The sequence below is a fragment of the Microtus pennsylvanicus genome, chromosome 1 (assembly GCF_037038515.1).
Source record: "Microtus pennsylvanicus isolate mMicPen1 chromosome 1, mMicPen1.hap1, whole genome shotgun sequence".
In the NCBI taxonomy this organism is placed as follows: domain Eukaryota; kingdom Metazoa; phylum Chordata; class Mammalia; order Rodentia; family Cricetidae; genus Microtus; species Microtus pennsylvanicus.
Window position 1 is genome coordinate 29,617,869 of NC_134579.1, and position 25,892 is coordinate 29,643,760.

The following is a 25,892-nucleotide window of genomic DNA, read 5'->3' on the forward strand; positions in this document are numbered from 1 at the left end:
TGTCCAGTAGCACGGGGTATGCTTAGCATGCAAAGAGCCCTGTGGTCAATCCCCGTGTGAGGCAAAGCATCCCCAGGCTTCACCCAAGAACACACAGGGCTTCTAACCAGACTCTTTCTTGGCAGTGTTCCCTCAGCAATGCTCTCTTGCATTCACACAGCGTTGGTGTCGTACTGAGTTCTGTAAGCAATCTCGAGGTGGTTGAAAGTGTCCAGGAGGGAGCACAGAGGAGACACACAAACGCTGTGACATTTCATGTGGGTTTGGAAACACAGGAGTGGGGCCCAGCAACTAGCAAGTGCGGCATGACCGTCAGCTTCTGTTATTATATGCCCACATCCACATCCCTTCACAGCCAACGCTAAGCTTTATCTGTTGAAGAGCTAATATGAGTGAAGGCCTTTCTCTCTCCTCTCTTCCTCACCTGTGCCCTCCCCCTTCTAGAATCTCCATAACATTTTATACTGGATCTTCCCTGAAGTGCCTCCATCCGAAGCAGTGGACAAGCTAGAGATCATTCCTACAAACAAAAAGAAGAAAGTGTGGAACTACGATTACGGAGATGAAAGCGACAGCGATGAGGAGGAGGTGCCCAAAGCCAGCGCCACGGGTTACACCACGCACGGACTGATGGGCAGGCTTCCGCACCCGGCCTCGGACTCCTCAGCCAACCCTCAGGAGGCCCAGCTTGAAGAGGACTCTGCTGCCGAGGAATCCGACGAAGCTGGAGCCAGAGCTGGTGCTATGGCAGAACACCCCACAGAGGCTGAGGTGGGGTCAGGTCTCAGGCCCTCAGAAGACCCGAGCAGCCCCTATGAGAAGAAAGAGAGGGGGATCCAGGACTCTTTCCCCGGGGATGACAGCAGCTCCGTGAATGGGCCGGGGGACAAAGTTATCTTCAATGTGAATTTAAACTCTGTGTTTTTGAGAGCTCTCCACGACGACCCTGAGGAAGCCTCCGAGGTCCTATCTCTTGCAGAAGATACAGGGCACCTAGACGAGGCTCCCCACAGGACAGAGTCAGGCCTTCTGACGGCCGGCAGCGACAGCACGCAGCTGCCCCAACCCGGCATCTCTTCCCAGGTTCTGTGGACCGAAAATGAGTCTTCTGAAACAACCGACAGCTCGGATTCTGATGCTGACCTAGGGGATGGCTATATCATGAGATAATTTCAGAAGCGGCTGGTTGGCTCGATCTGAACACCTACAGGGTTCTCATAAAGGTCTGCCTTGATCCCTGTGTCCGCGAGGGAGGGACAAGGAAACTGGAGACCCTTGTGGTTCTTGCTGATGGCCTTCTCTGTGCATATTCCCAGTTTGGGGGTCCATATTGTTTACATGGGTCATGAGCATGACCCTCCCACGCCCTGTTCAGCGATGCTATTGGAGGGGCTGTGTTATGTTTCCCAGAGAACAGTATTCAGTGCAGCTTTCAGAGGCAGCCAAGGCCTCCCATTCCTGTGTCATTTCTAGGAAATGATTAAACTGGGGAAGAGGAAAGGAAAGAAAAACGGGTCAAGAAGTGTTTAGCCAGGCTCAGGAATGAGCCTGAAAGCAGGCAAAAGGGAAGGGGAAGGGCACGCGGTCAGTGGGGAGAAAGGGGCGATATACGCACAGGAAGCCAGCGAGGTCTGGACCCTTCTCAGATGCCACGGCCTGTTCCGTCCACTCTGAGACGGTCATTCACGTCCACCCAATAAGCCCTCCACGGTAAAGCAGGGTGGAGAAAGCCACGTCACTAATTCCAGGAACCTACAGATGACTCCAGAGAAAGTCATCTGGCGAAGCGGAGGGGGAGGAGCAAATCTCAGTGCCCACTGTATTTTAAGATTTTTGTTTTTAAGAACAAAAGTGAGCATTTCAAGGCCTTCAGAACAAACAGGGGATACCAGTGTTAGGGGCGCACTTTGCAGTTTTTAAAGTACTCTGTATAGATTTGGATGACAGTCGCTGGGAGCGACAGTCGCAGTGATCAAAGTTTTAAATGCCATGGAGGGAGAGCCAGTGGATGGATTTGGGGTTCCTGTATGGTTTTTATTTTATTTTGTTTTATTTGGACAAGGTCTCTCATATAGGATGATCTTTTGATCTTCCTGCCTGCACCTCGCCAGCGCTGTGGTTACGGGAATGTACTGTCATAAGGTTCAACCCAGGGCAGCATGCAGGCCAGGCAAGCACCCTGCCATATTTTTGCTTCACCTCTTTGAGCTTCCGTTTCTTTCTTTCTTTCTTTCTTTCTTTCTTTCTTTCTTTCTTTCTTTCTTTCTTTCTTTTTGAATTTTCGAGACAGAGTTTCTCTGTAGCTTTTTTTGGTTCCTGTCCTGGAACTAGCTCTTGTAGACCAGGCTGGCCTCGAACTCACAGAGATCCGCCTGCCTATGCCTCCCAGGTGCTGGGATTAAAGGCATGTGCCACCACCGCCTGGCCCGTTTCTTTATATATGAAGTCAAGGGACTGGGTCAAGTCATCTCCACCGTCCCAGAAGCCTGGGACCAATGCTGGAAAGAAGGGGATAAAGACCCTTGGAGGTGCTGAGCCTCAGAGGCATCCAGGATGGGGCCCTCCCATCTTGCTCCTCACCACAAAAGACAGTTTCTCACATCTTCCTTCTATTCAGAAAGGGAAAACTACATGGGTCCAATCTCAAAGGCTTCTGAAGTAACTCATGTGACTTCTTCTAAAGCAATTCAAAAGAAGACCTAATAAAATCTCACAGGAGAGAGAGACCCTATACACAAACCATCTCTGCACTCTGAGAACATCTGTCTTCTTACCCAGCCTCCTTTGCTGCCCAGCTTTTCTTTGAAGCTTTGCATAATTGCTGGAAAACAGTTTTTAATGCTTGCACTTATTTTTTTTTAATTTTGTATGTTTGAATATTGTCAGAGGTAATAAAAAAAATACTTTTTCATACCAGCCTGTGGTCTTTTGAGTCATTTCTCTATAGAATGTGTCTCAACCTGGAATGTATTTCTTTAGCATATTTGTGGTTCTCCTGGCCTATCAAGATTATACCGTCTTTCTCTAAGTCTGCGGTGGCCTGCTGGGATGCCCCCCCCCACGTGACGTGTTCCTCAACATGTAGACAGCCAGCCTACTGTGCATTTTCCCACCTCCTCACCTGGTCTGTTTAAGAAGAGGAAATTAAAGCTTTCTCAGCAATCTTGTGTAAGAAACATGTTACCAAGAAGTGAACAACTTGGTCTTGCGCCATCTCCTTGGGGTGGGGAGGGGCACTAAAGCATTCCGAAACTGTGCTGAGGGGTGCTCTGATTCACCTTTTGTTTCGGGGACAGGACTTTGGAGAAGTGATGTTTCGGTAGGGAAAATCACTAAGCGATACTAAGAAAAGAAAGTGCCCAGCACTAGGGAAGCTGAGACAGGTGGATCGCTTCGGATTCCGTCTACCTGGGAAAAGAGAAAGAAACTCAAGTGGGGAGGGAACCGGAGGATGAGGGCGGGTGCGGGGACGACCCTGTAACCCCGGACTGGCTTCTTAGTGCCTTTAGCTTGAGGCCACCTGCGCAGCTCTGGTCCCGGCGGGCTGCGGGCGGAGAGAGCCGAGGGGTGTGGCCTGGCTGCGCGGCGGAGGTTCCCGGAAGGGCCCCGGCGGCTGCCGGCTGCGGGGCTGCGGCGCGGGGCCATGGCCTGGGCACGGAGCGTGGTGGGCTGGCTGGGCGGCTTCCTGCTGCTGCCAGGTGAGCTCGGTGGGCAGGGGTCCCGGGCGGGCAGGTTTCCCGGCTTGGGAACTCAGAGGCGGGGCGTCCCCAAGTCTCGGTCCCGTGGGCGCCCCGAAAGGGACCCTGTGCGGCAGGGAGCACTGGCAGGTAACCCCCTCGCCGCGGCGGGAGGCGCACACGCGGGGTTGAGCTGTCTGGATCCTGGGTGGACTACCATCACCCCCAGCCCGCAGCCGGGTTACAGGCTGTCCAGCCGGGAAACTGAAGCGGGATGCGGGCACAGCTGCTGTCAGACACCCCCCTCCCCCACGAGAGTACTAACAGAAGTCGAATTTTGTGAAAGACCCAGACGCTCCGCGGTGTCTGTCCCGATCCTCGGGGACAAACCCTGAGTCCTCCCAAGCCGCCCACACCCTCCCTCTGCCCCCTCCTCTGCCGGGTCAGCTCCCCGTCCCCACGCCTTCCTCGTCACACCTTCACATCCTGAAATCTGAATTCTGCCCCTCAGCTCCCTCAAATAACTTCTGGAGACTCTCAGCAGCGTGTGTCTCTCTGGGCGCTGCGCTCTTGGGATTCCCCATCCTCAGGCGAGTTCTGCTTGAGGTCCTCTTTCTTCTCTCCTTCCTTATCATGAGATTTTGAGAGTCCCTGGCAGACTGGTGTTGAATAGTTACTGCCACACTTCATCTCTGATGACTCCAGGATAAGTGGTTTAGAATTTTCTAGTAAAAACTAAAATGATGATGATGATGATAATAATAATAATAATAATGTCTGACCCTAGCCCAAGGCTATACTCTTTGCGACCTCAGGCTCACTCATGCAAACGTCTCCCTGATAACCCTTCTTGAGTCTCCATGGTGGATCCAGTCTGTTGCAGCTGATTTGAGACTCCTGGGTTCTCTGCTCTGCCTGTGCACCCCCACCCCAACCAGGGCTCCAGGGCTATCAGCCAGAAAAGGCCATTAGCCCTGACGGGTCCCCACCAGGTCTATATGGAGTGTCTATTTATAAAACTGGATCTGAAATCACCTGACCCCTTATCCATTCCTACCACTCAAATTTCGGCCACCATCATCTGTCCCCAACTATCGTCTACCTCCAAATTTCTTCTCCTTATTGCTTCAGACAAAACATAGCCTCCTCAGCTTAGCTAATACCCCCCGGCCCCCACACCACATTTGAAGGTGAGGCTCAGGGAGACCAATACTGGCTGTAGTCATTTTGCTGATCTCTTTTTGAGGAAAACATTGCAGTCTTTCCCCACCGCCCCTTTAATTTCTTTTTCAGCTCTAGGAATGATTCCACCTCCTAAGAATGTTAAGATGAATTCAATTAACTTCAAGAACATTCTACAATGGGAGTCACCCGCTTTCCCCAAGGAGAATCTGACGTTTACAGCTCAGTATGAAAGGTAGGGTTGGTGGTTGTTTTTGTGACGGCATGGAGGACTGTGACCCTAGGCTGGAAGTCGGAGGGAGAGAGTCTAACCGCTTCCACCTGTGAGGCTGTGACAGCCCAGGGGGGTCATTCTGTTGGCCCCTTTCTTCCTCTGAAGGAAAATACTGTAGTCCACACTCTCTGCCCCTCCCTCCGACTCCAGGTCTTGCCCTGCTGGCTGTGTCATCCAGGGAAGGGGAGAAGTCACTATGTAGCCCAGGCTGTCCTCAGACTGATGTATCTGAAGAGGACAGCGATGCGGCTGTCATTCCCAGTTACACAGCCAACAGTGAGAAGTCAACAGTGTGCAGTGGATGCTGCCTGAAAATCCCAGGTGGACAGAACAGTCAGGAAGGCGCTTGCTTCGCGCCACCTACCCTTCACTGCAGGCCTCCTAGAACATTCTAGCATGGGCCTCGACCACTGCAGGCTCCTCTACTTGTCTGTCAGCAGGTCCCTGCACCTGGTGAAGAGTGCGGGCCAGCCTTCCCCAACAGCCCGCCCTTGGTCACTGCCATAGGCTGGATGACAGGTAACACACCAATAGCGCAGGACGCCCAAGGGTCAGCCAGCACAGTGACTCAGAACCGTCGGAGACAGACAGGAGAGCATTCCGCCCAGAGCTCCGTGGCCCCGCCCTCTTTTCCATGCAGCTGTCATTTCACACACACACACACACACTCAAGGGTAGCAAAGTTCAAGAAGGAACAGAAAGGAGAATAAAGTGACCCATGCCTACACGCTGGGTTTTTAATGTTTTTCTTAGTTTGAAATAATTTCATACAAACTGAACATTTCAACTTTGTTTGGTTGGTTGGTTGGTTTTGTTTTTCAAGACAGGGTTTCTCTGTGTAACAGTCCTGGCTGTCCTGGAACTCACCTTGTAGACCAGGCTGACCTCAAACTCACAGAGATCCGCCTGCCTCTGCCTCCCTAGTGCTGGGATTAAAGGTGTACGCCACCACCACCCAGCACACTTCAACATTTTAAGTACAGTATTAAAACGAGAGCACCTACATTGAGATTTATCGGTTTTTAGTATTTGCTATATTTTTCCTCCCTGAACTCTCTGCCCTTCTCTATTCCTTTCTTCTCCTGTTGCTCTGACATCTGACAAAGCGACATGAGGTGGGAAAGGTTGTGGGGGCTTGGTTTGGGGTACAGCCCATCACCGTGGGGACCGTGCCTGTCCCACACAGACTATCCAGTCAGGAAGCGGAGAGAAAGCTGCTCCCTCAGAACTGAGTCTGAGGCCTCAGTTCCTGAGAAAGCATTGCTCACATCCAGACACCCAGGATGTGTCCAACCTTCCTGCAAAATTGAAAATTCACCACCATGCACACCTGTGTTTCCGTGTGTGCTTCATAAGAACAGGCTGTTCTTTCCCACCGCAGGATGATTATCTATGGTCCAGAGTCCAGGGATAGACGGAAGGCCTGTGGCGTCTCTAGTGAGGTGGCTTTTCTCATTGCATCTCCCTGGTCTGGAAAGACATAGCAATTTCACTGTGGAAAGTTAGCTTCCTCTTCTATCAGCTGGAGTTGTTGCTGGAATGAAATACCTGAGCTGGGCCACAGGTCTCTTAGCTGTCGATGGCCTCGGTGGCAGAGACACAAAGCAGTGCAGCGGGGATGTCACGGGCGAGTGACAGAAAGCATGCAAGCATGTGCTGGTACTGCTTTCTCTTTAATAAAGCCACCAGCACTTAATCATATTACACATTTGCCAGCAAAAGTGCTCATCAGTGGCAAAAAGAACAGAGGAGTCACTACAGAATGACCTTAGAATACGTGTGTCGGCCACCTGATGGATTAGCTGAACAAAATGGCCAATGAAGTGACCCCTGGACTTTGCCATCGTAGACTGTAAGGTTGGTAGCCATGAGGTCGGCTGGCAAGATGTTTGTGGCATGGGAAAGGCAGGTTGTAGAACACTATGATCTCAGCAGTCCCTACCTACTTTTCCAAAGCTCTGGGTATCAGTCACGATGCAGTGAGCCGTGATGTACTCCTTAGAACCCTGACATCAACAGAGAATGTGTTAAGGCCCCTTGCTGATCTTGCAGAGGATCGGAGTTCGGCTCCCAGCACCTGAGAGAGACAGCTCGCAGGTACCTGTACCTCCAGCTGCAGGGGATTCAGTGTCCATTTCTGGCCTCCAGGAGTTTATGCACACGCACATACACATAAATAAAAAGAAAATAAACCCTTTTGAAAGGCGTGAAAGTGAGCCGAACACACACACATGCGTTCTCTGCTCCCCTAACCATTTGCTTTGAACCCCAGATGCCTTGACTTCCCTGCAGTGAGGGACTGAAATCTGCCCCCATGGGCTAGGATAAACTTTCTGCCTTAAACTGATTTTGTCAGAATATTCTATCATAGCTACAGGAAAACTAACGAAAACAGACAACGAGGATGGCTGGCCTAGACATGCAGGTGTGATGGGAACCAGTCAGACAGCTCTGTGCTTACCGGGAGGGAGCCCGTGTTTTCTTGGGTGGGGGGCAGCTAATTACACCCCCGGGGCTGAATTCTACTTGCCACCCTCTCGCTGTGGTTGCTGCTGTTGCTGTCGTCCTGAGGATGGATGAGTTGTTTTGTAATCTTTCCAGAAACATCGCATTGTGACTCATTCTTGGGACATTATTCGAAGTTATCTAATTATTTGCTAATCTGTGTGTCAGCCTCTTACAAATTGTAGGCCGGTGCTTTCCGAAATGCACGCTCCAGGAAGGAAGCGTTCTCAGTCCCGTGTGCTGAATGCTCAGCCTGGGGGTTGGAGCCATAAATGCTTGTTGGGCTATTGAAACCTCTGTTCCCAAGATGTCTATTTTTGTTTAACTCAATTTCTCCACAGATTTTTTGGCTATAGGATAGACTGTATTGATATGCCTTGTGATTCCTCAGGGATCGTTAAGATCTCAGGAAACATGCAGTTTGAGAAATATTAATTTCCTTGTGCATACCATTTATCCAAATTAGTGATTAAGAATTTTCCAGGCATAGCAGTACACACCTGAAACCCCAGCATGTGGGGTGTTGAGGCAAGAGGATCTTAAGTTAGAGGCCAGCCGGGGAGACTCTCTCTAAAAGCATGAAACAAAAACAAGCAAACAGAGACGCGCGTCTTTCCTTCGCCGTCACCAACCTCCATCTGTCTTTGGTGTCGCAGGGAATAGCGCGAGCATCAGCCCAGAGACCAAACTTTCCTGCTCTTGTCTTTCTGATTGTGTAGTTACCGGTATTTCCAAGATCAGTGCAAGAACACTGCCTCCACCCAGTGCGACTTCTCACTTCTGTCTAAGTATGGTGACCACACGGTGAGAGTCAGGGCAGAGTCTGCAGATGAGCTCTCCGAGTGGGTCCAAGTCACCTTCTGCCCCATGGATGACAGTAAGCCGTTTGTTCTTTGTTTTGTTAGACGCAGTCATTTTACCATGCTTCTGTCCACACTGGTGGTCCATCAGTAAGGACTGTTAGCATGCCTCAGAGGGATGGCTTATGCGATACCAGGGAGCTCGGGATATAGCAAAGAAGCTGCGTCCTCAAAGAATCCACGGGTGAATCAGGAAAAGAATAGACTTGACTACCTCCCGGGTGTGAATGAGTTAGGGCCAGCACTCCAAAGAGAGGAAATGGAGAGCTGGGACAGTTTGCTGGAAGAAAGTTGCTGTGGAATTAGGCATTAAACCAAGAAATATGGGCCTAGAGAGGTGACTCGGTGGTTAAGAGCACTGGCTGTTCTTCCAGAGAGCTCAGGTTCGAGTCCCAGCACCCACATGTCAGCTCAGAACAGTGTGACATTCCAGCCTCATGGGACCCAACAGCAGTTCTGGCCTCTGGACACCTAGTACATAGAACATACCTGCAAGCAAGACACCATACACACGAAATTAAAATCAAATAAAAATTAATATTTAAAATGTGACAGAAGACAAGCGGTTAGAGGTAGATGCTGGAAGAGAAGGCTCAGTGCAGGGAGCAGTTGCCTGGCGAAGGTGGAAGAACTGGCTGAGGCTCGCTGCTCAGCCTCCGAAAGAACACGCCCTGGTCAGAAGTGAGGGCTGTGGGGACGAACATGTCCAGAGTATCGGGTTTGGAAACCAGTTAAATCACCATACAGCAACTGGGAGAACAGAGGTCAGAGGTCACGGGACGTCAGGAAGAAAGCGCAAATGAGGCCCTGGCAGGCGCATCAGAGGGAAGAACCGTGTCCCTGAGATTGCCCATAAACACGTTATTACAAATGGGCTCTGCCACTTCCACAGTGAGAGCCACCCTCAGGCAGAGCGAGACTGAAGCCCATTCTCTTCCTACTTCTATCCTAGGACAAGAACAAAACTCTTATCTCTGCAGCTGGAAAGGCTCAGAGTTAATTTTCTTTTCAAAAGAACAAAGGAAACAAATGTTTAAAAAAATACAGCTCATTGTCCGCCAGGCTCCAAAACTAAACTCTCTTCAGTGCTGTTACATTCCCGCAAACCCATCATAAACTGAAGATATCAGAAGTCAAACATGCGTTTGACAGGCCTGGTCCACCACACCGTAGCTCACCAACACAGCACGCAGTGGAAGACTGTTTATTCTCTCCTGATCCCAGGACTGAAGGGGAGGTGGTGGCTCACAGCCATCTGCCTGCATTGAAAAGGAAATCAAAACACGGTCCTTAGCTCGAGGGCTACTGCAATCAGAGGCAGAAGAACAGCCCCTGTTTAATGTTGGTCTTGTTCATACCATAAGCCAAACCATAGTACGTTGGGGACCATTTGATATACAGGCTTTTGCTCTTGTATGTCTAGCTGGGCCTGGCTGTTTCTAAATCCTACATCCATCCCATCGAGGCCAGTTCCCCGTAGACACAGATCCAGGAGCATTGACCCACGGTCACACATGTAAAGGTGAGGGAGCAAAGATGCTGACTCAGGCCCCTATGGCTTATTAGCAGCAGTCAAAGAGGAGGACACAAGACATAACTCAGCATGCTTTTCCAGAGTCTTTTGTTATTCCTTCTGTGCTTGTTTCTGAGCACCTACTGTGTGCTCAGCATGGTCTTCAGTACTGTTACATTCCTGCAAACCCATCATACACTGAAGATATCAGAACAGGAACAGTTGTTGCCCTCGTGGAGTAGAATAGGCTCATAGGAAGACTGACAGTGACCCAGCACGTGGCTAGTTTAGGACTCAGCGTGCCTTTGACGCACACAGTGGAAAGAAAGGAAGGGACGCCTCTCTTCCCATAGCGCGGCAATATACCTGCGCCCCAGGAGAGAAGCTTGAATGGCGATCCAGGTGGAGTGACGAGCCTAGCCACACGCATAGATAGTGACAGAAAAGCTGTCAAATACATATACTTATAGATAATAAATATAAGTAATCTCTACAATAGTAGAAATCTCATTTGTAGCTTTAAGGCCAGAAAACAGAAGAAAATTAAAGCCAGGAGAAGGAAGAAAACAAAGAGAAGAAGCTAATACAATTAAAAATTTAAAAGTAGACTTTTTGTCAAGCATGGTGGTCCTGTCTATAGCAACAGAACTGAGAAGGCTTAGGTACACGTTTGAGCTAGCACGAGATATGTACAAGGGCAGCCCCTACCCCGCAAAATAAGCCATTTTTACAAACAATGCAAAACAATATAGTTGAGACAATCCTAAATATATTAGGTATCACTGTAAGAATGGTGGTCCTGCCCGTAGCAGCAGAACTGAGAAGGCTTGGGCACACGTTTGAGCTAACGTGAGCTAGGTACCGGGGCAGCCCCTACTCCGCAAAAAAAAAAAAAAAAAGCCATTTTTACAAACAATGCAACAATATAGTTGAAATAATCCTAAATATATCACTGTGAACTGAATGGATTAAATTTGATTAATAAGGACAAAGGTTATCGAATCTTTTTAAATAGGCCAAAAAAAAAAAATCCGTCCATCTCCCTTAGCAACCTCACTCGGCGCTGTAACAGTGGCCTGCAGAGACCAGGGTTATCTTCCAGTAGCTTGTTGCACACATATAAAACTGCTGTTCAAGTGAAGTGTTTAAAATGTGATTTGGTTTTGATTGTCATTTTATTGTGTTCTTATACTTAGCCATCATTGGACCTCCTGAGATGCATATAGAATCTCTTGCTGATTCTCTGCACATGCGTTTCTCAGCCCCCAAAATTGAAAATGAACCCGAGAAGTGGACCATGAAGAACTTGTATAACTCGTGGGCTTATCGGGTGCAATACTGGAAAAACGGGACTAGCGAGAAGGTGAGCTTGGCTGTTGAGCGCGTTTCAGATGTAGGTACCCATGCTCTGCTCGGTTCGGTAGGCCACGATAACAGGAAAAGCCGCACAGAGGCTGGGGTGATGTATCCGTGGGGGAAGGGCTTGCTGTGCAAATGTGACAACCAGAATCTGGATTCCCCAACACGCAAGTGAAAAGCCAGGCATGACAGTGCCCAGCTGTAATCACAGTGCGAGATGGGGACAGGAGAATGCTGGGTACCCACTGGCCTGCTGGCTTAGTCCACAGGTGAGCTCCAGAGAATGCTGGGTACCCACTGGCATGCTCGCTTAGTCTGCGGGTGAGCCCCAGAGAATGCTGGGTAACCACTGGCATGCTGGCTTAGTCCACAGGTGAGCTCCAGAGAATGCTGGGTACCCACTGGCCTGCTGGCTTAGTCTGCGGGTGAGCCCCAGAGTCAGGGAGAGATCCTGTCTCAAAAACAAGGGGAGCAGAGACAGAGGTGGACACCTGATGCCAATCTGCCTCCCATACACACTCGCCTGTGCATGCACGCACACACGTGACCAAGCTGAGTCTTGCAGAGTGGCAGCACCTGGTGCCCAGAGAGTCTAAAGCCTGGCCCTTTACAAGCCAAAAGCTCCTGGACTCCCGTCCATCAAGGGACACACATGGGACAGACTCTCAGGGTGAGCCACACAGCAGACTTCCTCTCTTTGAAAGGAAGTTTCAGGAGTCACAGGGCATCGTCAGCATTTGACCAGGGGAAGCTGGAGTCAGCTGCACCCCTGCCGTCCCCCACAAACCACAGTCACTTTATGGTAAGAACACCTTTCGACTGCTGACATGTTTAAGCACAGTGTCATTTTTAACCCTTCCTATCCAGTATTTCCGCGTTGCTCTCTTTAGGACACATTCTTTCCAAAGAAATGTGTTTCTTTATGCTATGGGGCATGCTGAAGTCCCGGAGATCCCAGATCAGGCCTTCATGGCTGGGTCACTTCACAGCTTGGGGGACAGTTCTTTTCAAATGAAGCCCCAAAGTCTGGTTGGAATATTGCTTCTGTCACTGTGTTGCTGGTCACATGACCCCAGCTTCCTCAGCTCTAACAACGGGCACAACAACCAACTTCACTCCCAAAACAGGAAGAAAAGCCCAGTTCGTAGAACGGTTATGGGGTTTGCTGACAAAGGCCAAATGTTTCCCATTATCTGCCAAAGTAGGAGTCTCTCTTCTCTTTTTGCAGACATGTTTATTCATTATTAGTCAGACAGTGCTTCTGCGATAATACCGTTTGTGGTCCTGGACTGACATATGTGCTGTGCAAATGAATTCCAATAAATGTTCATCCGCTTCTTCCCAAGAGCCTGAGAGTCTTAGGATGATATAATTAAATTCACACACACACACACACACACACACACTGAAGAGCCAAACACAAATCTCAAGTTAATTTTTTCACCCAAAAAAAATCTTTCCCAGACTGGAGCTGTGCTGTAGTCTGCTCCCACGCTATAAGAAAGTGGGCAGTTTATAAATGAAGATTCTAGATCAGAGGAGTCCAAGATCAGGACACAGTGGCAGGCCCAAGTCTCCTGAAGACCAGCTCACTCTGTTCCCCAGGTAACGCCGTCCTTTGATGACCTAGGTGAAGGTCAAAGCAGTGGACAGCTCCCTGGCCCCTTTTGTAAGATCATTAATGGCATTCACGAGGGCTCCTGCTGGTCACCTCCTGAAGACCACAACATAAAAACTTTTTTAAAAGGATTAATTTAAATTTTCTTCGTGGGTGTGGGTGTAGGTGTGCGCGCACACACACACGCGCGCGCACGGAGAAATCAAAAGACAGTTTATAGGAGTTGGCTCTCTCCTTACACCTTGTAGGTCCCAGGTTGAACTCAGGTCATCCGGCTTGGTGGCAGACACCTTTACACATTAAGCTATCTCAACAGCCTGGCCTTCCCTTTTAATATGGTGGTTAAGTGGCATCATAAAACACATACATTATACCATAGGACGTCTGCCTTTGCAAGAGGTGGTTTTGCTCACAGCCAAGACTTCAGGAAGTTCATGCCTACAAAATATCTAGTTTCATAATCATTCGTCGGTATAATATCTCTGCTAAGCCCAGCAACCCAGAGATGAGACCATTCGCTACTCTCCAGGGATCACCGGTGTCTTCCAATGAAGGACCCAGTTCCGTAGTCGCCATGACCTAGTGCCTCCCTCACCAAGCGTGACGTACCAAACCCCTCATATTTGCTTATCTAGAACACGCCCACAGTGCTGGCGCGTGGTTGCGTGTCCATCTTCTAGCGTCACTTTGCTGTGCCAATGCGAGAAAGTTCACCTGCTCCCTCCTTCCTGCCTCATACCACCGTGTAGCATCCTAAAGTGCCACCCTCCCTCCGATGCTGATGCTGCTGGGGCAGTTCCCTAAACTAAAGGGCTTTTGGAAAGAAGTTCCATTGTCTTGATGGGGAAAAGGGGATGAAAACAGAATAACCCCGAAATAAAAGGCAAGAGAAAGCCCCGAAGGAGATTTCAGAGGGACCATTCACTTCCCAGCGCCTGCGCTTCAGAAATCGCATGACAGGGGTTAGAGGCACTGAATTATTAGAAGTAAAATCTAGCATTTGTTATGTTTTCTTTTAAGTCTTTCATTGTTGTTGGTGGTGGTGCTTTGTTTATTTGGGGGCGGTGTCTGTCTCTTCTTGGATTCCACAGCTGTAATCTGGTTCCTGCCATCAATACTGACAAGCTGGCAACAGCTCCTCCCCCACGGGGAAAGGAACCAATCATGAAGAACAGAGAAGAGTCTGTGTTTCCTTAGTGTGCTCTTTTTGTCCCCTCTTTTTTGCTGAGGAACTCTTGGTTTCTCAAACTCAGAAGCGTATCATTCATAATGCTGTTCTGGTATTTGAATTCAAATGGCATTAGTCCGGGACTGCAGCCACCAGAAACAGAAGCAGGAGTATCCTGAAAAGAACAAAGACCTGGGTGTCGAGCCCACCCAGGCCCCATACAACGGGAGTCCACACCAAGGATCACAAATCTGCTGTGAACCTGGGGGCAGGGTGGGAGCACCCCGAGTCTCACCGTACATGACTCCTGTTAGCTAGCTAAGTTAGTAGTTTCAACTAACGTTATTGTCTAACATTTCTGGAGCCTCAGAGTTGAAGATCAGCATGTCTTCAGGGCCTCGCTCTTGAAGATGTGGGATTCGCCCCCTCCCTCTCCCCCAGCTCTTGCAGGCTTGCTGGCAATTGTTTGGCTCTCTTTGGCTTCAGGGAGCATCTTCAGGTCTTGGTTGTTTCTGTACATGGCTTTCTCCCTGGATGCCTGCCTATATGACCTGCCCTAATTTCTATCCTTTGAAAAATATCATTTTTAAAGGTTTATTTTAGAGAGAGAGAGAGTGTGTGTGTGTGTGTGTGTGTGTGTGTGTGTGTGTGTGTGGTGGTGTGTGTTGGGATTAAAGGCATGCACCACCATGCCCAGCAATAAGTTTACATTTTAAAGGAGCTACATCCAAATAAGGTCACATTTACAGGTACAAATACATGAAATTTTATGTATGCAGTTCAACTCATATATATATATATATATATATATATATATATATATATATATTCACTGAACGTATTAGTTAGTGAACAGCACCATGGAAACCCTCATGAGGGCATGGCTCACCAATTGTCCAGTGGACCACAGCTGGGGAATAGTTAACCCATAGCTATCAGGATGAGCTGCTTCTCTGCAATTTATCTGCCTTCAACTAGGCAAAGCCCCACTTGAGATGTGGAACTCGAACTTGGCCCTGCAGAGAGTCTCAGCCACGTGTGTCTGCTGCTGCTGCTGCTGCTGCTGCTGCTGCTGCTGCTGCTGCTGCTGCTGCTGCTGCTGCTGCTGCTGCATGTGTAAAGGCCTGGCCAGTGCAGATCCCAGCCAGTGCGCACTGGGGCATCCCCAAGGCTCCTCACAGACCTGTCTAGAGCCTGGAGTAGGGATACCATGACAAGATAGCAGGGTATAAAGATCTACAGGAAATTCTGTCTCCAGGGGCCCTTAGAGCAATGCATACAAGCAGCAGGCTGCGCATGCTCCCAAGGGGACTGCTACTTGCAGGCCCTGCACACTGGGCCCCCATGAGGAAAGGAACCTTGTTGCCTTAACTGGCTACAAGCATTTTTTTAAAGGAAGTGTGATGGTTTAGATGCCACATATGTTACAGAACTGAGGCAATGAGATAAAGGTTTTCCGGCCTTACAGTTGGTCTTGTCACATTCTTTAGGATGTCACATGTATCGGGAGCTGGAAGGAGTTCCAGCAGGTGGCTCCTTCTGAAGCACAGTTTATAGCGCTGGGAGAGGGAGATAAGAAAGAGATGGTGTCCCTTCACACTGTGTATGTCTCCCTTATAGTTCCAAGTCATTTCTCGGTATGACTCCGAGGTCCTCAGAGACCTGGAGCCATGGACAACTTACTGCATTCAAGTTCAAGGATTTCTTCTTGATCAAAACAGAACGGGAGAATGGAGCAAACCTATCTGTGAGCGGACAACCAACGATGGTGAGTGCGGACATGCGCAGCCTATAACTGCTTCCTCAGAGGCACATGGACACCACCCATGAGTCTACACCGTGACAGTCAGCTCACATACCACCGCAGGTCAGAGATCAGCCTCCCCATCATCTGCATGGTCCCCAGACCCCGACGGCTCTGCTTCATGCTATAAACGAGATGCCCCATTCTGAGAAAACTGGCTGTCCCTCGCCAGCCTGCTGGGCTGAGGTCTGCCTCAATGAATGTCCTTTACTGCATTCCATTGCCCTGTCCGCTCTCTGAAGTAGGTTAACTTGTCCTCATACAGTCACCCAGCAGACTGAGCCCTGACACAGCTTGTCTATCCTTCCCCGCATCTCTGACTTTGGGGACCTGGAGCACACATCAGCATCTCAGCTAGTACCATGTCTTAAGGCCCCTTGTAAAATATGGAGCCAGGGCACAGTGGCATCCAGCAGGGCGCTCTCCACACTGTGTATTAACAGAACAAGTGTCAGGGGGTGGTTCCATGATAAAGGTCTTATCTAGCATGTATGGCCTGGATTCTACCCCAGCACAAACTTCCCCCAACACACACACATATGTGCTGGGCAAGGGAGAGGGAGAAAAGGAGAGGAGAGGAGCGGGGAGGAGAGAGTTGATCCAAGAGGAGAGAGAGAAGACGTGTGGCTTAGCCTGGGCGCTGCCTGTGCACAGATACACTGTGCCTGTCGTCAGATGAGAATATATTGCCCAATGTCTGTAGCGGCCAAAGAACTGTCAAGATGCAGTAATCTGGGAGCATGAGAGGCAGACACCTGTAGAGCTGCTTGTGCCATGAAATCTGATGTAAGAGACACACTTTGATCTAAAAATACTACTTCAAGCCTGGTGCGGGGCTCAAGGCTGTAATTCCCATAGTTGAGCCCTAAGAGTCACCATGAGGCCTTGTTGGACTGCGCAGGGAGCTGCAGGCCGACTGAGGCCACAGAATAAGGTTGTCTCCTGACACGATCCAAACTTTTTTTTAAAGGAGAAATGCCCAAAGTCACTCTCAGCTAGCGAAGGACAAAGAAAACTGAGCAAAGGCCCTGTGTAAACACAGCCCTGTTGTGTTCTCTTTACCTCTTTGCCTACAGACTAATTCCAAAGGTAAACTGAGGCACCCAATCCTTAAAGTAAGACCAAGAAACACGATCTGCTGATAATACAGTCAAATAGGTCCGCAGGCAGGGGAAGAACCAGCCGAGCGTGTGGAGAGGTGGGTTACCCTGCAGTTCACACCCTTTCGAAGGCACCCTCCCACCTCAACCTCCGCACTCTTCCTGAGAAATAACACAAATGTCACTGTCAGCCAGGTGTGGCCTTATCTAAAATACCAGGAAGCTAGCTGTTATCATCCACTGCCCCACCTGAGAGAGCCTGGAACACTGGCGCACCCTACCACACTGGGGTGGAAGCTTGCCTGGATGATAAGGAAAGCCTGAAACTTTCTCAGGAAAGTTTCTGAGATAGGATGACCTCATATTGCCAGATCCCTCCTAGGAACTACTCCAGCCAGCTCACTGGACCCTCCATTTATCGGGAAAAAAACATGGCCAATGAGGCAAAGGGCTGTTCAGCGTGAAACAAGACCCTGGGACTGGGATGTAGTTCTTCCAATCTGGCAAGGTGTAAGGTGGGACAGTCAGGAGTTTGGTGCGTGTGGACACTAGACCAGAGAGTGAAGGAGGGAGGCTGAAGATGTGACGGTTTCTTCCCAGTCTCTCACCCACAGAAATACTCCATCCGCCCATCTGTCTGTCTCCATCCATCCGTCCTTCTGTCTGTCCATCCATATATCCATCCATGTATTTATCCATGGACATTTAAAGAGCCAGGCACCATGACAAGTTTGCTCAAATACCAGCAGATGCCTACAGTCAATGGGATACTGGGACCACCATCCTGGTCAGGATTCTCTGGTCTTCTGTATGTAGGTGACAGTTGGTATTCTCCACACAGACAGTCCCTATCGGGTGTTCTCTCGGTCGCACTAGGTACCAGATGCGCATGTCCTTGCTCATGAAGGTGATGCTGGCTGGCAAGGGTTGGGTAGAGAGAGGCCAACTGGAGAAGGGACTGGTGTGAGGGCCGGAAGTTGGGACCACAGCTGACCAGGGTGACCTCCTGGACGCTGCCACATAACCCAACAGGATTGACTGAAGCAGATGCACTGATTCAGTGACTGCCGAGCTCCACCTGTGCAAAGAGGCGTCCAAAAGGGAGAAAGTGGAGAGGGAGGTGCCAAGCGGAGGAGTAAAAACATACCAGCTGAGTTCAGTGCCATCGCCACTCACCATCTGGGTCTGCCCACTGGTATTTATCAAAACCTACCGATCTCCTGTAGAGACACGCTTCCTGTTGGCATCACAGAAGTGGTTATCCGGGTCACAGCACCCTGAGTATGGTCCAGATAGGCAGAGGTCTCAGGGGGGAAGGCCTTGCTAGAAAAGCTCACTGCAAGCAATCAGAGGCGTGTGGCCACTGCTGACACAGCCCACGCACGCTGTGCTGGAGCTGGTCAGGAACTCCAGGAAGAATGAACGGTCCCAGAGACAAGGTGATGGTCACTTGGGTTTGTGTGTGCTCCTCTTGGGGAGCTGTTTTCTGCTCTCAGTACCGAGCACAGGGCCTGTGCCCCCCTGGGGGCCCATGTGCGGTGTCAGAGCAGAATATCCAGCATAGTTACAAATAGGAAAGTAGACCAGGATCCTTCCTTCTTGTTCTTCTGTGTGCCACGCTATAAAGAGGGTTGGGGAAAGAGGTGAAACTCATTGTAAACACCAAGACAATTGCAGCCAACTGCCATGTTTCTGGGACATTGTGACCAGATGGACCTGGTTTGGTTTTGTTTTTCTGGGTTTCTCTGGGTTTCTCTATGTAATATTGGCTGTCCTGGAACTTGCTCTGTAGACCAGGCTGGTCTCAAATTCACAGAGATCCACCTGCCTCTGCCTCCCGAGTGCTGGGATTAAAGGCGTGCACCACCACCGCCCAGCCAGATGGGCCTGTTTTGACCACAGTGCTTGGAATGGGTACATGATCCCTGTGACTCACCCTGTGTGTGTGCCAAGAGTCTAACCTTCTCCACTGTCCCCAACAGAAACAACCCCTTCCTGGATGGTGGCCATCATCCTGGTGACCTCCGTCTTCGTGGCCTTCCTCTTCCTCCTCGGCTGCTTTGTCTTGCTGTGGTTCATATATAAGAAGGCCAAGCACACCTTCCATTCTGGGACGTCGATTCCACAGCACCTGAAGGAGGTAGGCGGGATGCGGTGAGGGGCCGCTTCTCTCAGGTCGAGGCTGCCCAGTGCCGGGCAACATGTTCTAAAGAGCATGCTGCATGCCCATGTGCTAGCCCATTCCCATGTGCCAAGGCAACAAAGGTTTGTTCCGGAATTCCTTCTGGACCTGGGTTGTTCCTTCTTCACTGCCCAGATCATCGAGTCCTTGGGTTCAAAGGTGGTGGTTCTGGCAGGGGAGAGCAGAATTCGCTGTGAGATGGGACAGAACAGAATGTTCCAGGCTGAACACTGGCGAAGGGAGAGTGGAGGGAGGGAGAGGTGGACCGTGTTTTCATCCGGGAACGTCACCATGATTGATGTCCTGGGGTATATATCATGGAAGGGGGGCTGTTTATGGAGGTTTAGAGAGGAGGAGCAGGAGTATACGGCTCCTGCTTAAAGGCTGTAAGGTTGACTAGTTCTTAAGTGGTATTCTGTGCTACAGCCAGCCTTCCATGTGAGTGGCTTCTCCGTGTGTTGATTCAAACAAATGCAGACCACATATATTTTTTGAATTGTGTCTATAACTGCTGGGGTCCACAGCTCAGGAGTAGAGCACTTGTCCAGCGTCCTAAGTAGCCTTTTCTGTTGCTCTTATAAACACCATGACCTACAGCAACATGGAGAGGCAAGGGCTTATTTGGCTTACAGATTATAGTCCACCATAGAGGAAAGGCGGAAGCTGAAGCAGAGAGTCTGGACGCTGCTTACCAACTTTCTTCCCCTGGCCTTCTCAACCTGCTTTCCATATAGTCCAGGCCTATTTATCTAGGGGTGGCAACACCCACAATGCTCTGGGCCCTTACATCAATCAGCAATCAAGAAAACGCCCCTAGAGCCATGCCTACAGGCCAATCTGATGGGATGGAGGCAGCTCCTCAGTTCAGGTCCCCTCTAGGTATGTCTGGCTTCTTGTCAAGTTTACAAAAACCAACCAGCGTGGGTAAGGTCCTGAGTTCAATCCCTGGTAGTGTGTGGCACAAATTCTATTTGGTCTTAATAATAAAAACCCAGAGTCAGTTATCAGGGTAAATGCTGAAAGAGCAGAGAACAGAGAGGTAAGGAAGGCAGCCATTAGAGAGACCTTTTACCACTACCGAATTCTCAGACCAAAGTGGGCAAATCCTATCCCCACGAATCCTCAGACTGAATAAATGCCTTAAGCTCCTGCCTCCTCCCGCCTTATATTCTCTTTCTGCCCAGTCATATCCCTTCCTGTCTCCACCTCCCTAGTGCTGGGATTAAAGGTGTGAGCCATCACTGCCTGGCTCTGTTTCTCTTTGAGACTGGATTAATCCAGTGTAGCCCAGGGTAGCCTTGAACTCATAGAGAGAGATCTATGAGTCTACCTCTGCCTCCTAGTGCTGGGATTAAAGGTGTGTGCCACCACTGCTTGGCCTCTATGGCTAACTAATAGCTTATAGCTCCACGCTCTGATCTTTAGGCAAGCTTTATTTGTTAGATCACAAACAAAATATCAAATGTAATGTTCAGATATCAAAATGAAGCTGTACTGAGTGCATACTTGCAAAAAATAACCAAGAAAACTTTTATATGGTATTTGCACTGCTGGTGATCTAGACAGATGGTCTGCTGTCTGAAGGTGATAGCAGAGTTCCCTGACATCCCAGCCCGCTTCCTGCTAGTCCCCTGACCACCAGCATAGCCAGTAAGGTCCTCCAGTGATTCCGTGGCAACCCTGGTCTTGGGCTTCTTATTTATACACTAAGAGGCTGGTCACATGCCCAGGCTGAAGCCCAACCTGTGGAGGGCTTGTTCCCATGATAGGATGCCCACAGACTATGTCTGTCTCCCTGTAGAGCAACGTCGGCCTTCCCTCCAACATCTGATCATGAGGATGGGGCTCCTGATGTGGTCACAGTATGAACATGTAGAACAGAGACGGGGGCTGGGGAAACTGTACCACCCATGTGTGTGGTTGACCGACAACCTCTAACCTCATATAAGGACAGGCCTAACGGACATACAGTAATGTCACTCTGTGTAATAACAGAAACGCTCTTTTTTTAAAAAATCATTTTATTACTCCTTTTATCTCTTTTCTCTCCTTTTATCTCTCCTCCTCCCTCTCTTTCTTTCTCTCTCTCCCTCTCTCCCTCAATAAATATTTTACCTTTATGCCTAAAAAAAAAAATCATTTTATTAAAGATGGGACAGGGAATTTGCAATTCCAGGGTACATGTCATGGTGGACAGAGGAGGGGCACGGGAAGGGTGGTGGCGGTGGTGATCTTAGGTATACTTAGGGAAGTAAGGGAAAACACATTTAAGGGTAAACTGAGGCAAAGTTCACTAGTAGTTTTGAAACAACAACCCTTGTCTGAAATGTCAGTAGCAACATTGATGCTGGCTCAATATTTTGAGAAAAGCAACCACAACCTCTTGGGTGAAAGTCCTTGCAGAGGTGGCCTTTGTCTGAGTTGTGGTTCAGTGGAGCGTCTTGCCACAGCTGGGGTCATAGGACAGATTGCACAGGAAGCCCCTTCCTGTGTGACCTCATGGCCCTGTTTTGTCTGGCTTTGACATAGAGCTGGTGCTGTGCACAGTGGCCACTTTGGGGCTGTATATTTGCCTAGTCTCCCTCAGTCAGACACTCCATCTTCACTAGGTCCTCACAGGCCACACTGCGCTGCGGTGCGTGGGTCAGCCTGAACTCATAGCTCCACTGTCTGCATTGCAATTCTCCTCATGCAGTTGACCGTGAAGTCCATCCAGTGTTTCCCCATTGCACAGTTGACAGATCTGTAGGGTCACACATGTGCCAGGCTCGGTTAGCATGTAATCACTGAGTCACACGCCAGCCTGAAGGTCTAAGCAAGACTGCCTGCTCCACAGCTCATCCATGCTGCAGGGCCCTTTTCTGGTCTATGCTCCTCCGAGTGCCAGCAGCCTCTGGATGAACACAGTGTGCCGTATTCCCACGAGTGGAATCTGCTGGTCAAGCAGCCAGAAGTACTTCCTTCTCAGTATGGCATGGATGATCTGTTGTTGGCCTTCTTTGGTGTGCCTGCTCCCTGAGGCTCCTCAAACTTGTCTGATGCACTAGGTCTCCGGTTCTTCCTAGGGAAGATCCCCGACTCGGTCCAGCTTTAACGATGCCATGGTCACTACCAGTCCCTTCATGTACTGTGACAGCCGGTGTTCCCATACCAAAGATCGGCGTGAATGATTGCAGAGGAGGACACCGCTCTATGCTATGAGTGTTGCTCCCAGAAAGGGACCCAGCGATGAACAGTTCCAGCTGCCAGAATTCCTAGAAGCCGGGGACACTTTCAAAGGCCTCTGGGTACCGCAGGACAGCACCCCCTCCAAGGCTAGGAAGCAAGACCTGGGACCATAGCGTTTCTAAGAGGAAGGCGAGCGAGCAAGCCCTGCAGCAGCACAGCTGAGAATCTCCGGGGCTGAGCGGGTGTGAACCTAGTTGGAGCAAGAACAAAGAGGGGCAGGCCTTGGTTCTGGGTGGAAAATGTTTTGTTGCCTGAGAACCAGGAAGGAACTAAACTCTTCCCCCCAAGTGTTTTTGCTGCTTGGCTTCACCATCTAAAAGAAACTGGCCAGACAGGAAGAGATGGATGGATCAAAGCTAGGCAAATGCATTCAAGGGGCCAGTCTGACCGAGCCCCCACCTCCAAGGCCGGCAAGCCTCACAGTCGCTGGGAGGGCAGTGGGGGCGTGGAGAGGAGCTCGACAGTGAAGGCAAAGGAACTAACACCCCAACATCGTCGCTCTCCAATTCAACTCATGACACACCATGCATGCTAACTTGGCGTGGTCAATTAGGGGGGCTGACCTGGGGATGCTGGGAGGAGGTCTCAGCCTGGCGCTGTGGAACCCGCAGATGTTTCAGCATTGCAGTATTTTATGAAACACAGGAAATCTAAAAACATCGTTTCAATATTCAACCAGTATGTTTTAAGTTTTTAAAATATTTTTACATTTTTTATACAAAATCTTCAACATTACACGTCTAATCCACGCTCACACATCTCAGTTCAAACCAGGCACCTGTCAAGTGGCCAGTAGCCACACGTGGCCCTCGGCTACTGGACTGGACATTACCAGGTTAAAGGTCAAGATGGAGCGCCAGAGAAGATGCTGGTGAACTTGACCTGAGACACTTGAGATACACCATGAGTCCATCCATGGCCTGCACACCCCCCACCGTCACCCCATCCCCCCCACACACCCCGCTTCCTAGAGGAAATGGCAGCCAGGCATGTGTCTTACTGCCTGGAGATCAGGCTAAGAGTGCACCTTGTTTTCCAGAAGAACTGTTGGAGAGTGACAGCTGAGCATTCTGTGGACAAGCCGCCAGTTCTTGTCCCGCCTCTTCACCATGGTAAAATGCAGGCAGCATCCCCCACCTTAACCACACTTCGGAATGTAGTTCAGTGGCATTAAGACGCCAATGCCACCAGTGCTACCACGCACCCCCAGAGCCCTCTCCACATGCATGGCAGGAACTCATCCTGCTGAACGGTCCCTGGTGCTCCTTCCTGACAGTCACCATCCTAACATCTTCTGGATCACTCTTGATCCCTCCCATAACTGCAACCCCACACGCTGGTTATCTGCCTGGCTTTCTCTTTTTAAAGACTGGGTCTCAAATACCCAGGCTGGCCTCAAACTCATGACGTAGCCAGGAATGACTGAACTTCTGATCCCCCTGCTTCCACCTCCCACGTGCTGGGATCAGGACCATGGACGTGCACCTACCTGCCCAGTTGTCCTCTGCTGGACAATCGTCTGTTAGCTGAGCTACACCTAGTATAGGAGAGAGGACAGCTCTCAGGAGCTGGTTCTGTCCTGTCATGGAGGTGGGGGTCACACTTGGGGCACCAAGGGTTCATGGAAAGTACCTTTGCCACTGAAGTACCCGCGCACGGCGTGTTTGCGTCGTTTGTGTGTTCATCCCTGGGTGACGCTTGTCTTTGCTCTGCTGTCCCGGCTGTTCACAGGTAAATGAGTCTCTTCAGCCTTCCTTTCCCTTGAGAACATACCTGTGACTGGAATTGCTAGGTCATGTGATAATGTTTTCAAGGAGCCACCCCCGTAGTACTGTTGCATTTTAAAGTTGCATCCTCTAGCCCTAAAATTTTTCATACAATCCTTGTCAGCCCAGAAAAAGGAAGAAGAACGGGGATGGGGAGGATTTGGTTCTTAAGTAACGGTCTTTAACTTTTCCGCAGTTTCTGGGCCATCCTCACCATGGCACTTTCCTGTTCTCCTTCCCGCTCTCTGACGAGACCGAGGTGTTCGACAGACTGAGTATCGTCACTGAAGTGTCTAAAGGCAGCAGACAGAATCCCGGAGACAGCTGTGCCCTGGGGACCCTGTGTGAGCCAGGACCTCAAGAGCTGGGATCCAAGGACAAAGCCCCCTCACGGGCACAGGAGGAGCCCTTGCTTCTCACGTCCACCTCAGAAGTGTGATCAGAAGGGCTGGTCAGGGAAACTGATGGCCAGTAGAGACTGGTGTTGGACTTGTACAGACAACCCAAGAGCCAGGATTTTAAAGCCCCCATGAGAAAAATCCTCCATTTGGAAGTTCTCAGCTTTACAAAAGCTAATAGTTTAGGGGCTGAGGGTGTAGCTCAGCTGTTGGACTTGTACAGACAACCAAAGAGCCAGGTTTTCAAAGCCCCAGTGAGAAAAATACTCCATTTGGAAGTTTGCAGCTTTATAAAAACTAATAGTTTAGGGGCTGAGGGTGTAGCTCCGCTGATAGAATGCTTACCCAACATACATGAAGTCCTAGCTTCAATCCCCAACACCATATAAGCTAGGAATGGCGGTGACTGCCTTTAAGCACAACTCTTGGGAGGTAGAGGCAGGAGGGGCAGGAGCTCAGGGCCAAGCTGGACTGGAGACCCTGTCTAAAAAGGAAGAAGAGAGTCTTAAATAATTATTTTTTGAACGACCACTGAATGTAATTTGAGCCCTTTATGCTCACTGAAGCTCACAAAACTGGAAACACTGTAAGACCGAAAGAATGTCTGTAGACGGCCCTCGTCTCAGAAATGGCTGGCCCTATGCTGGACAGACATGGATGTTTTGGATTCTCAAGGATCAAAGAGAGTTCCTTCCTACCTGTGTGTTTTGTATATTACTGGTGTTCTATGAATATTCTATATTTGTTTATTTGTGTTTTCTCGCTTTCCGCTGTTGTAACTAAATACCTAACATAAACTATTTAAAAGGAAGAAAGGTGTTTTGTAATGTCGTGTCATGACTTCAGAGGTTTCTGTTCCTGGTCTCTCTGCCCCTTGGTTTTGGGGCTGTATTCCGGTGCATTACACCACGGGGGAATATGTGCTAGACCCTGATCACCTCATGGTAGCCAGGAAAAGGAAAGGTGTGGGGAGGGTCAGGGTCCTCCGAAACCTCTTCAGGGCAGTCTTCCCATGACCTAACTTCCTCCTTCCAGGCTCTACTTCTTACGATTGCACTACTTTCCAACAGCACCACAAGCTGGCCACCATTGTCCCCACATCTCATTGTTTAGCTACGGGATTGGGGACACTGAAGATCTAAGCCATAGGAGAATTAGGTACCACATTTGTGCAGTTGTTAAAATATGCACGGAAGAGGCCCCCTTTGCCCCTGTCCAGACGGCCAGCACTTGTTGACGCTGAGCTCGTAATCTTATT

The 25,892-nt window shown here is 49.8% G+C and overlaps 1 protein-coding gene and 1 non-coding gene across 5 annotated transcripts in view; one reads left to right on the forward strand and one right to left on the reverse strand.

Moving 5' to 3' along the window:
- The window catches only part of LOC142843098 (interleukin-10 receptor subunit beta-like), an 88,912-nt gene extending 63,463 nt beyond the window's left edge, over nucleotides 1-25,449 (forward strand). For 2 of the 4 annotated variants that reach the window (XM_075959954.1, XM_075959960.1), the window contains exon 10: nucleotides 445-2,913. In XM_075959954.1, coding sequence (XP_075816069.1) covers nucleotides 445-1,170 — 726 coding nt within the window. In that variant the 3' untranslated portion in view covers nucleotides 1,171-2,913. Of the gene's footprint in view, nucleotides 1-444; nucleotides 2,914-3,550; nucleotides 3,699-4,970; nucleotides 5,095-8,357; nucleotides 8,516-11,207; nucleotides 11,375-15,776; nucleotides 15,925-19,042; nucleotides 19,201-24,432 lie in introns of those variants that run through there. The other 2 variants (XM_075959969.1, XM_075959979.1) reach the window with 2 other exon arrangements.
- Nucleotides 15,403-15,537, reverse strand: LOC142842816 (small nucleolar RNA SNORA70). The gene has a single exon (XR_012909478.1). It is a non-coding gene; the product is annotated as a small nucleolar RNA SNORA70 (small nucleolar RNA).
- Nucleotides 25,450-25,892: the final 443 nt, after the last annotated feature.